Genomic DNA, 13,413 nt, shown 5'->3' with positions numbered 1-13,413 from the left:
CACATCTAGCATTGATCTATTCTTCTGAAAGCCATACTGTTGTTCTGGAAGGAGATTCTCTGATTCCAGGATGTAAGTGAGTCTAGTACGAACCATCCTTTTGAAAATTTTTCCCATGCAGCTCGTAAGAGATATTGGTCTGTAATTTTCAACACAGAAAGGATCTTTTCATGGTTTTGGTAAGGCAATAACGAACGAGTGACGCCAGGAAGAAGGAAAGGCATTTTCAGAGAAGATCTGATTATAAAAAATTAATAGGGATCTCAAGTCTTCTTCAAGTAAATTTTTTAGCATAACATAATGAACACCATCTGGACCTGCTGCACTACTGGTTGTTTGTTTGTTTGTTTGTTTGTTTGTTATTTGGTTTTTAGGAGCATTAGCAACTAAGGCCATATTGCTCCGGGAATGTGCGGTGGTCATTCCCTGACCTTTCCGCATCCTCCGTATTTGGTGGTGACGGGCTCGAACCCTGGTCTAATCAAGAAGCGTGTGCTACGCACTGCTACTCCTTCCCACCTGGCTACGGAGGCACCTCTGCACTATTGGAAGATCTGTTTAATGATTCTTGAAGTATTAATGTAAAGGGTTGGTTGTACGGGAATGAGTGGTGCATGAAGAAGTTTATTTTATACCGTTCTTCACTTGCTTTGATGTTCTGTAAGGTGGGCACATAGGAGGCAGAAGCAGAGATTTTAGCAAATGATTCTGCTAGTGCATTGGCAACTTTTTCAGTTATAGACAGGTTTTTCCCTTTCCAATGAAGTATTGGAGAGGGCAGTCGAACGAATTTTCTATTTAGCGCCTGTATTCTTTTTTCAGATGACCCGTGTATCCGTGTCTTTGGCCATGGTTGAGGCAAAAGCAATCCACGAATCCCGTTTCATTTTCCATCTAACTTGTCTAGCTTTTGGTTTGAGTCCTTTATAAGTAATTAGGTTACTAGTGGCGGGATACTTTCAGAAATTATTCCAAGCACGGTTTTTTTCCTGTTTGGAAATTAAACAATCTGTATTCCACCACTGATTTTTGTGTTTGCGATATGGCATGGATTTTGGAATGGAAGCATTAGCTGCAGCCAGAATCTGATTGGTTATGTAAGTATTTACTTCATCAATATTTTGTCTTTGAACATAAAATCTGTCTAAGAGTATTTGGGCAGAACAGCCACCCCAGTTTGCCTTTTTAAACTGCTAACTGTATCGTTGAACAGGATTTGGAGTTACCCCTGTTTGTAATGAGCAAATAATTGGAAAGTGATCACTGTTAAAGGGATCGGTTAATACTGACCATGTCATGATTGGAAAGATGGATGGTGAACAAATTGACAAGTCTATTGCAGAAGCAGATCCTGTTGGTAGGTGGATGTAGGTAGGAGATCCAGAATTTAATAAATTAAGATCATTATTGTTTATGAATTCCTCAATCAATTTGCCTCTTCTATCCATTATAGCAGACCCCCCCACAATGGATGGTGTCCATTAAAGTCACCAAAGAGACAAATTGGAGTTGTGAAATCAGGTTGTCAAGTTCTGAATGCGGAAGTGGTAGAGATGGTGAAATATAGATGGAAACAATGGTAACTGAAATGCCAACTGCAATACGAGCTGCCACAGCTTTTAGAGTAGTTCTCAATTGGATCAGCCTGGATGGAATGTCAGGGTTGACAAGAATAGCTACACTTCCCTGGGCAGGAGAGTTTTGAACTCCTGTCTCATCTGTATATCACATAATTTGAAAATTTTGGTGAAACTTGGGGTGACAAGAATGTTTCCTGTAGGCATACACCTATGGCATTGAATTGAGTTAGTAAATCCCTTAAGTCATCAGAATGACTGCTTAGTTCTCTGCAGTTCCATTGTATGATGTTATGCATTATTAAATTTAGCTGAGGATGATTCATCTGACTGTTTTTTTGTGTGCGGGACCTTTTTTCCAGTCTTTTTTTGGGAATGTGGGGCGTCCAACATCCATGCTGTCATCTGCATGGAGTTCTAGAATAGGCCCCTCATTACCGTGCAGCTCATCTACATCCATACTGTTGGTGGGAGATTCCATTTTTTTAGAGAATGAGTCAGATTTTAATTGTTCTTTTTAAACTGGGACCGATGGGGTATGAGTAGGTATGCTGATTGGAGTATTAGTTGCTTTGCAAGTTTTTTTTGAAGGATTACCTTTTTTAGAGGTTGAAAGTGTAGATTTAAGCCAATTCGCTAGAGAGGTGTTAGGCGGAACTGATACAACTGTTTGAGCTGCAGTAGAAACAAAGTTCTAAATGCAAGCTGCATAAGAACGACAACTAGGCATGGTTGACATAACATGTCTATGTGCCTCAGGAAACGTGATTTTATTTTCTGTTTTGTATTTTTATTTGTAAAATAATAAGAGGAGTTTACCTCAATATAGTATGTAGAACACTTCCGTATGATACTCTCCAGATTAAAACGAAAAAATCGAAAACTTACATTAGAGTAAAAAATTAAAAACCAATTTAACACAATTCAAATCAATTTAACACAATTAAAAAGAATCTAATGAAAATATTCAAAATGATTTTCCTTCCTGAAGCTGACAACGCTTTTCGACCATATGTCGTGATCACAGGAATGTAATATAATATAATATAACCCATATTACTGGGTTATATTACATAATAGCAATAAAGACAGAAAAACATAATGAAAAATAGCATTATTTTCTCAATAGTATTCCACTTTACTAAATATGAAACTTTTAAACATAAATACAGCAAGATATTAAAAATCTCCTACAATGAGATCTATAAGGACAGTAGTCAGAGAAAGGGATGTATCTGCTTACTTGTAATCTCCCAGCACTAGATGCATCCAGGTGGATTCCCATTGCACTGCATGTGTTGATGACATCTTTCATTACTTTAATATCAGGTGGGGGATGACAACGAAGAAAAGCATGATCAGGAAATGATTTGTATATTTTTCTTGCAACTGCCATATTAGCTAGGAGCATAAGTTCTTCTACTAATCTGGAGGGGGTTAAAAAAAAAAAAAAAAAAAAATAAAATAATTTTCCAACAAAAAATGCATGGACATATATGATCTAAATGGAAGCATCAATAGTCTGAAAAATAAAATAAAATACAGTAAACTCTCATTTTAACAACATCACAACAATGAATTTCTTAGAAGGATCATGCATAATTCGTATCTTCATAATGTTATAATAATGTATGTTTCAAATGTATAAACAAAAATTTTGTACATCATTGCTTTATATATTGTTCTATATCGAGGAGTTAACATCAAATGTTAACTACAAAACTACATTTTCTTATTGCGATAACTTTGGTTTTACTTTATACAAATAACAATGCATATCATGTCATAAAACTATCTCTCTAGTACTTTACAAGTTAGCTTAGGCTGTAAGTACATTTTGTGTAAACCAAGAAAATGTCAAACGACTTTTTTTTGGTTAATCACAATAACATCAACTACAAAATGATGATTTTGCAGTTACCGTTGTTTGACACTAAATCTTTGATATATAGTGAGCAAGTAATACCAAACCAACCATTTTCTGATAAGTACTGCACTGCATTTTTTGTCCTGTGGTTTGTTCTTCATTTCCACTGCATAAACTAAAGGTGACTAATGTACCGAAGTCTACAGAGAAGGGATAATTTCCAAGAAATGCAGATGCTTCAATGTTAAGTCTCTGCTGGTCACAAACAACAGAATAACTTCCCCCAAACTGCCTAATGGGCTCTGGAGCTAGACTTCAGCGAGTATTGCAAGACAGCAATACTCGCTGATAGCAATAGTTTTGCTAGATCATAATTGTCTGTTTGCTTATTCAGTGCTTATTATTAGTTTGTAGACTTACATTTTTCACTAAAGCTGCTAAATCCATGAGAATAGCTGATAACAAAAATGGACAATTGCTTTCATTGCAGGGACAGTGGCGGTTTGCCTGTTTCGATGTATAAACTCTGGACTTGGGTATGTTCTAAAAGCTACAGTAGCAATGCGGATGGCTTGATGATGGACTGGGTCTAGCCATCGTAGTACTCTGTTTCTTGCTGATGCATATACTTGGCACCCAGAATCTAATTTAGAATGGACAAGTACAGGATATAGGTGCAGCAGTCTGCTCCCCAATTATTGGATGAAATGGCTCATAGGAGGTTCAATCTCTAGCAGTTGATGGATATGTGGTAGAAATGTCAACTTATTATTGAATATGAGCCCCAAGAATTTTGTCTGTGGTGCTACTGGAATGATATTTTGTCCAAGCTTGATTTCAGGTTCCATTTGCAACAAAAGTGTATGCAGACAGTCTTCTGAGGAGAAAATCTGACACCATTAGCCACTGCCCAAGAGTTGACATGGTCAACAGCATGTTGCAATTGCCTTTCGATAACTCTCATATTACATGACTGTGAAAAGATGGTAAAGTCATCGACGAAGAGGGAACAATTTGCGGTTCGAGGAAGTTGTTCAGTAATAAAATCAACTTTGATAGCAAAAAGCGTAACACTCAAAACTGACCCTTGTGGGACTCTTTCTTCTTGGCAAAAAGAGCGAGACAGAATGGACCCAACACAAACTTGGAATGAGCAGTTTAATAAAAAGTTTTTAATAAAGAGGGCTAGATGACCCCTAAGATCAAGATTATAGACATCTTTTAAAATTCCAAATCTCCAAGCCGTGTCATATGCTTTTTCCATATCAAAGAAAACTGATACCTGGTGCTCGTGTTTCAGGAAAGCATCTCAAATGGATGTTTCAAATCTTATTATATGGTCGAGTGTTGACCTGTTCCTTCAGAAGCCACATTGTACTTTGGAAAGGAGGTCATTTGTTTCTAAATACCACATGAGCCGTGCATTTACCATCATTTCCAGGATCTTGTGCATTGTTAGGGTTATACAGTGTGTACAGTGATGTTATATAGTTCTCATAGCATAAAGGTTTAGCCATAAACTCACTTGGTTATGTTTTGTCGAACTCCTTATATAGGAATGGGGAAGAACCCAGATGCCATTTCCTGTTTCAATTAATCATTACTTATCATTTGCTTTACTCTTCATCACTTCTCATTCAATTAACCATACTTCTCATTTGCACCATGATTCTCACATTATCCTCTGGCCATATTGATTTGAGACAGAAATCGTTTTTGAACTTACCTCATTAAGATTCTTCTGCCTCTGCTTTCAACTTTTTGGCCACTCTAGTTAGCTGTCTTTTCTTCTAATGGGAAAAGGTATTTCCTATTTTGGAAAAGGTATTTCCTGGAGAAAAAGAATCACTTTGTCTCCAGAAACTAAAATTTTGTAACTAACTGCATAGTTTGTTAATTTAATGGATTGGTACCAATGACTTATGTTTTCTAGACTTTGAGGGAGGGGGTACACATGTATAACTCTGGGATACACTAGTGGGTATTTTATGCAGTGATCATTAAAATCACTTGGGCAGGCTTTTCCCGTCTCCAGATTAGTATTAGCAGCATTAGTATTAATAGTGGCAAATGATGGAAGAAAGCAAACTTATACAGCATCAGCAAAAAAAAAAAAAAAAAAAAAAAAAATAATAAAAAAAAAAAAAAATATATATATATATATATATATATATATATATATCGTCTATCCATCGTTGGATATATTAGTGAGTATTCTATGCAGTGCTCATTAAAAAAAAAAATAAAATAGTCTTCTAGTTCTTACTTCATTGGCTGAAGGCAAATTTCCACATATCCATTTTGCAACCATCCTTTCTCAATTTGAATTTATGTCCCTTCGTGTGCATAGTCTGAGCAAGAGGAAGAATCCACTGGCACTGAGTTTGCTCAAGTCATTCAATGCCTTAAACACTTCAATCGGATCACCTTGTAGATGCCTAGTGTCCAGATGCTGCAATTTCCAGAACTGAAGCCTTCCTTGGTAAGAGCAACCCCTCTGTTCCCTTCACCAACCTCGTTGCCCTTATCTGTACCCATTCTAGCACTGCTAGATCTACTATAAGTAGATGTAGGATGGTATCTACTTTAAGTAGATACCACATGAATAAATTATGGACATTGCTGCTTAGTGGTTCTTTATCTGGAGATTCTTAACCCAGCAGTGGTGACACCCTAAATGTAGCAAAATTGGTGGTGGGTCACCTGACAGCGTTTTAAATAAAATTTTACCTCCCCCCCCCAAATGGTACAAGTCTTTTCTTATTATTATTTTTTTTTTAATGAAAATCCCAAATATGAGAGGTATTAAAACCTATAGCACTTAATAGCATGCCTGGGTTAGAGGTTGAGAAGGTGAAAGAAGATATTTGATGACATTAGACTTATTTGATGACATGCTGGCTAAAGGCCATATTGCTCCGTGGATATACGGGGGTCATTCCCTGACCTTTTCGCATCCTCCGTATTTGGTGGGCATGGGCTACATTATATACAAGTTATTTAATAATTATTCATCTGATTATGAAGTTCGGTTAAAATTTTATTGTAATAAGTATTGTAAAACATTTTGCTGCACTTAATAAAGCAACTCAAAGAATATTTTCTTATTACAAAACTACATTTCAGTAAACCTCTGCATGTGCACATCTGGCATGTAGAATGTCAAGATGGTAGCTAATTTGATTTCATTCCAAGTGTTTTCCATTTCTTTTGAGAAATGGAAGTCACTGCCTTGAGACGTTAACTTTGTTTGCATACACCTTGTTCTTTACATAGCCCCATTCAAAGTAATTCACAGGTGTGATATCTGGGGAACAAATTTCCTAACCATGGATTGGCCTTCTTGTTACTTGGATCTCACACCTATGGATTTCTTTGTATGGGACTATATAAAGGACAAGGTGAATGCAAAAAAAAAAAAAAAAAAAAAAGAAAAAAGGTTACATGATGAGAACCAAGCAGTGTTCCTTCAGGATGACTTGGATAGTCTTCAAGGATGGTCAGAAAAGTGGTAGCCATGACTTAATGAGGCAAAATGCAAGGTCTTACACTTAAGGAATCGAAAATTCAAAAATAACCTCAAAACAATACTTAGAAGGCTCAAAATAATACTTAAAATTAATAGAGGAAGAAAGGGATCTGAGAGTTATGATAGGGTCGACATGAAGTTCTTTGAGTAGACAGATAGTAATAGTGGCATGTGATGCAAGAAAGCAAACATATGAGCTTATGTAGCATAAGCCAAAAAAAAAAAAAAATTCACACAACCATTCCCTCTAAATGTATTTAACTTATCAACTTCCAAAATGACAGATGGAAGTTTGTTCCAGCAATTAACCACCCGCTGGCTAAAGGAAAATTTCCACACATCTATTCTACAGCTGTCTTTCCTCAATTTGAATTTATGGTCCCTTAACTTCCTAATCTGAAGTGGAAGAATCCCATCAAAATTCAGCATGGTCAACCCATTTAAGGCCTTATACACCTCAATCAGATCACTCGCAGGTGCCTAGTCTCCAGTCGCTGCAATTTGCAGAATTTAAGCCTCTCTTGGTAAGAGGATCCCTTCATTCCCCTCACCAATCTTGTTGCCCTTCCCTGTACACACTCAAGCAAATCTACATCCTTCCTAAAATGAGGCCTCCAGATGTGTATGCAGTACTCAAGGTGTGGCCTGACCATTGCCTTATACAGAGGGACAATCAGCTCCTTTTCCCTGCTAGCAAAATTCCTGTATATCATTGACAAAACCCCATGACCTGCTCTGGCAGCCTGTCTGCATTACTCAGAAAACTTCATATCTGACTGCACATTTACTCCCAGGTCTTTTTCATTTTCTACCACCCTAAGTGTAGTACCACACAGTTGGTATGTTCCTCTGGGTTTACTTCTACCCATATGCAGTACTTTGCATTTGTCAATGTTAAACTTCAGTTGCCACTTCTCAGCCCATCTTCCCAAATTTCTAGATCCTGTTGCAGTAGCGCACTGCCATTACTGTCATTAATAACCCAGCCAACCTTTGTATCATCTGCAAACTTCGACACTACGCCTGATATACCTTCATCAATATCATTGATAAATATGCAAAACAACAGTGGACCCAACACTGAGCCCTGTGGAACTCCACTAATAACATATACCTTCATCAATGTCATTGATAAATATACAAAACAACAGTGGACCCAACACTGAACCCTGTGGGACTTGACTAATAACATTAGTCCACGAAGAGCAGCACCCATTGATTACCACCCTCTGTCTGCTCCCACTCAACCATCCTTTTATCCATTATAGCAACTTACCCTTAATACCATTCTGCTCCAATTTGTACAGTAGTCTTCCATGTGCAACAGTGTGAAAAGCTTTCCTGAAATCCAAGTATATGATATCAAAATTATTTTTTTGCATCAAATTCCTTTGTAACCACATCATAATATCCAATCAAATTTGGCAGACAAGGCTTTCCCTTAACTAAACCATGCTGTGTCTGAATTATTACTGTAGTATTGTCTAGGTGATCCTGCAATACATCTTTAACCAGTGACTCCATTATTTTATCTGGAACAGAAGTTAAACTAACTGGTCTGTAATTACTCGTGTCACCCTTCGATCTCCCTTTGTGAATTGGGGTTACATTTGCACATCTCCAGTCCATGGGGATCTCCCCTGAGTCCAAGGATGCTCTCATAATTATGGCTAAAGGTTTGCTTACTTCCTTTGCCACCTCCTTTAATTTAACTGGATAGATCCCATCCACCCCAGGTGCCTTTCTTATGTTTAACTTCAACAATTTCTCCTCCACTTTGCTCTCAGTTGTTATAAAATCATTTAAGCACCCTGCTACAATTTGATAACCTTCTGGCATTTTCAATCCTTAATAACTCCTCATGTGTGAATGTAGATGCAAAATACTCATTCAGTTTGTTTGCTATCTGAGCAGGATCATCATCAGTCGAACCATCGATATCAAGTGGACCAATCTGATTCATCCCTTTCCTTTTAGAATTTATATAAGTAAAGAAATCCTTGCTGTTTTTCTTAGCATCCTTTGCCAAAGATTTTTTGTAATCTGTCTTCGCCTGCCTAACCTCCTTTGTGACTTGATTACGAACTAGCTTATATCTATATCGAGCAATTAAACTTAACACCAGCGGGTATTTAAATAAATAAATTTCAATACTGCAACTAAAACACTTTATTTACAATAAAATAAAATTACAAGTATATAGAATAAAAATAAAAATGGAATTATAAGCTAAAACTGATGTGGTTTAATTTGCAATAAAATATGAAATAAAATATAATGATAAAAGCGATAAAAACAGTGGAATAATATACTAAAATACTGTAACAACTGTAGCTTTCAGAGATGGCAGTCTCCTTTTTCAACAGCTCTATTGAATGGCTGTTGAAAAAGGAGTCCACCGTCTCCGAAAGCTACAGTTGTTACAGTATTTTAGTATATTATTTCACTGTTTTTATCGCTTTTACCTATTAAGGTAAAGGAATTAAGGACCAAGGAATTAATCCATGATTAATTCCTTGAATGCTTCCCACTTAGAATTTGCTGTTGGTAAAATCATCAGTTGATCCCATTGTACAAAATTTAAAAACTGTGTGAGAACACTGTAGTCACCTTTACAGAAGCAAAAACCCTTTCCTTTACCCCTGATGGTAATTATATCTTTAAGTAAATCCCACATCAGTACACTGTGATCACTGCAACCTAGTGGTTCCTTTATCTGCAAATTCTTAATCCATAAATAATCACTGCTGATAACCAGATCAAGAGTATTACCCTCTCTGGTTGCCTCTCGAACATGCTGATGCAGAAAACGATCATCCAATAAATCCACAAAAGTCTTACTAGTGTGTGAGTGACCAACCCACAAGTTTCAGTCAAAATCTGGGAAGTTACAATCCCCCTAAGACATTCTGATTTACTAGCCCACTATTTCTCTGTATAATTGTTCATTGTACTCATTCGAGTTATTAGGCCTATAACACATTCCTACTCTTTTTTGCTTTCACAGTGCTTATGTCACACCAAACTGACTGAACAGTGCACTGTCCATCTATATCAACTGAATGCACTTCTTTTGATTTTATGTTTTTCTTAATTAACAGCATAACCCCTCCTCCCTTCCTATACACATTGTACTCCCAAAATTCCAATTTCTGTGTCACACCACGTCTCTGATATCAACAATATCCTCATTTGATGTATTGACCAAGGAATTTACTGGACATTTGCTTGTGGAGATGGCCATAATCCCACAGTATACGACTATTTTAAAACTATGGATGGAATACTGTGTTCAAATATGGATATTGCATATAAAAAAGGAAGACATTGAGCTTCTTGAAATCGTCCAAAGAATGACCTTTTACAGATATCACCAACCCACTTAGTGAGATCTGCATGAGGAGAGGCTTTGAATAGGTGGGCTGCAGAGATAGGCAACCAGACATGTTAGAGGGGATTATAATTCTGAACGAGGTCTATAAAGGCTCTGAGAGAGGATAGTAAAATGAATGAAAGCAAAATTTTCACTGTTGTAATCGGCTTCAGAACTAGAGGCTGCAAATTCAAATCCCTTACAGGGAGGGAGATTTAAACTGAATTGTAGGAAGCCAGAAAGTTGTTAATTGCAAGAAAAAGTTATCTCTGTGAGTTTCTGAGGTTGACAGCTTGTGGAAATTCCAATGTCAACTGGATAGTTACTTATGTGAAGAAGAAAACACATATGTTGTTTATTTATTTTTTTTTTATATTTATTTTCAATTTTTACATATACATTTAGTTTATTTTTTTTGGCAGAAAAAGCCTGTGCCTCCCTTGCACTAAATGGCTAAACAAATATTTAAAAGTAATTCTCTCCTTTTTCTCCAACCTCTGATGCAACTGCACTTATATCTACATATGGTACAAGTTAAGATTTCTTCAGCCCAGGGCCAGCTTAAGGAACGATCGAGTGGTTCCCCTGAACAGGGCACCAAAAAACTCGCACCGGGCGCTGATAGACCTGGGGTCACTTCTGCTTCAGCCTCTTTTAACTTGTTCAGGAGTATGCAAATAAATTTAAGTTTTGTGGGTATGGGGCTCTGGGTTGTCTCAGCAAAGTTGTTTCTAATACAACTAGGTGCTAGATAACTCTCATCAACCGATGCAATACTACCACTTTGCTTATTGGAAGCTTGAAGTGGTGGAACCCATGTTTAGTCTCCAGAGCAAAGTTCCGGTCAACTTTCCCCCCCAACTCCAATCATCATGCTTGTTTGTTTGTTCGTTATTTGGTTTTTAGGAGCATTAACAACTAAGGCCATATTGCTCCGGGATATGCGGTGGTCATTCCCTGACCTTTCAGCATTCTCTGTATTTGGTGGTGATAGGCTCGAACCCCGGTCTAATCAAGAAGCGTGTGCTACGCACTGCTGCTCCTTCCCACCTGACTACGGAGGTGCCAACCATCATGCAGTATGATTAATGTCTTTTCAGGTTATGATGAACAACATGGCAAAATCCAAACTTCTTTACATTTCAAGGGTTCAGCTCGAAAACGGTGTTCGCAGGCCATCTGCTAGTTAGTACACCAGATCAAACGTATTGGTAACTCTCTAGGAGGCTTCCGGATCAGCTAGTGTATAATCTTCCTGCCTCTACTCTGCTATATAGTGAATGGAGGGAGTCCAAGTAGTGTGTATGCGGGCGGGGGAAGATTTGTCAAGGATCTGGGTATATTCTTACCATATGTAAGCCATATCCAAAAATTTCATTACTTCATATAGCATGTCCAACCCCACTTTTTCTTACTATTGATTACACCATGAATTGCCAAACTAATAGAGCAAAATTATCTGTGAAAAGATCTAAACCTCCTCTCTACCTCATTCTGTCAAATTCATCTGTTGTCTCCACTGTTCGCCCAACTCCACTAATCACTTGGAACTCTTTGACTTCCTCTCTTTGCAACTTGACTTTCTTCCATCCAACTTTCCTAACAGTGAGGTAATTTTCCTTTGTGATTTTAATGTTCACAACTCCAGCTGTCTTCCGTTTTCTAGTCACACAGACCCAGCTGGTTGAGATGCTGAGGCTCTTGCAATTACTAATGACCTTGCACAGATTGTTCATTTACCTAACAGAATACCAGACAATCCTAATCATATACTGTGACTTCATCCAACACATTTGAACTTTTTCTCACAAACAACCCTTCTAAGTACACGGTTGAAGTGAGTGGTCCTTTAGACACCTCAGATCACAACTTGGTGACTGTCTCTTCTCCAATGGAGCCTTTTCTCATGGCTATTCCCAACCTCGTGTTGTTTGGCATTACAAGAACACAAAATGGGATGACCTGTGAAATTTCTTTTTTTTTTCCCTTGGTCAGATTACTGTTTCAAAACTTCTGATGTCAACGTTTGCTCAGATCGTGTCAGTGAAATTATTCTGGTAGGAATGGAATTTATTCCACACTCCACCTTAAAATCTCGTTCTTTATCTAAACCTTGGTTTTCCAATAAATATGCTAAGGCTGTTCAAGAGAAGAATGTTGCATATCGTAATTGGCTTGTTTGCAATTCTTCAGTTTCATTTTCTGCCTACAGCAGAGGTCGCAACAATTGTATATCAGTTATTAATCAGTCCAGAGTAGATTTTGAACAGGTTGAGTAGAAAATTGCTTCTTGCCCTAATGGTAGCCAAGCATTCTGGTCTCTTTTTTTTTTTTTTTTTTTTTTAGGAGCATTAGCAACTAAGGCCATATTGCTCTGGGATATGCGGTGGCCATTCCATGACCTTTCCGCATCCTCCGTATTTGGTGGTGACGGGCTCGAACCTAGGTCTAATCAAGAAGCGTGTACTACACACTGCTGCTCCTTCCCACCTGGCTATGGAGACGCCTACTGGTCTCTTACCAAAGCTATTGGCTGCAACATTTGCCCATCTTTGCTCCCACTTCTGTCAAAACCAGATGGTTCTATTGTGACTTCAGGCAAGAATAAAGCTGACCTGCTAGCATCCCATTTTTCATCCAACTCATGTATTAACGATCTTGGTAAAACACCTTCCACCATTCCCAGCATGCTCCATTCAATGCCTCCTGTTGTCGTCCGTCAAAGAGATATCAGAAGAATTTTGACAAATATTGATGCTAAGAAAGCTCCAGGTCCTGATGGAATTTCTCATACTTGTTCTCAAAACCTGTGCTCCTGATTATACTCCTGTTTTTTTCACTTTCTTATTTTTTTATATTGCCACCTTTTTTCACTTTCTTATTTCAAAGGTGTTTTCCTTCTGCTTGAAAATTTGCTCATATCCAGCCAGTTTCTAAAAAGGGCGACAAATTCCTCCCATCCAATTATCGTCCAATTGCAATTACTTCTACTCTTTCTAAAGTAATGGAGAAATCAATTAACCGCCAATTCTTAAACTACCTAGAAACCTTCCGTCTGATCAATGAT

General features: G+C 37.6%; 1 protein-coding gene across 4 annotated transcripts in view; it reads right to left on the bottom strand.

Moving 5' to 3' along the window:
• Positions 1-13,413, bottom strand: part of Dis3l2 (Dis3 like 3'-5' exoribonuclease 2) — a 440,068-nt gene that overhangs the window by 101,005 nt on the left and 325,650 nt on the right. For all 4 annotated transcript variants that reach the window (XM_090373977.1, XM_090373976.1, XM_090373978.1 and 1 more), the window contains one exon: positions 2,821-3,004. In XM_090373977.1, the coding sequence (XP_090230103.1) occupies positions 2,821-3,004 (184 nt within the window). The remainder of the gene's footprint in view (positions 1-2,820; positions 3,005-13,413) is intronic.

This window comes from Mastigoproctus giganteus, chromosome 5 (assembly GCF_048544385.1).
Source record: "Mastigoproctus giganteus isolate SK-2022 chromosome 5, ASM4854438v1, whole genome shotgun sequence".
Classification (NCBI taxonomy): Eukaryota; Metazoa; Arthropoda; class Arachnida; order Uropygi; family Thelyphonidae; genus Mastigoproctus; species Mastigoproctus giganteus.
Note: the sequence above shows the minus strand (reverse complement) of the source record. Positions and strands in the feature narration are given on the sequence as shown.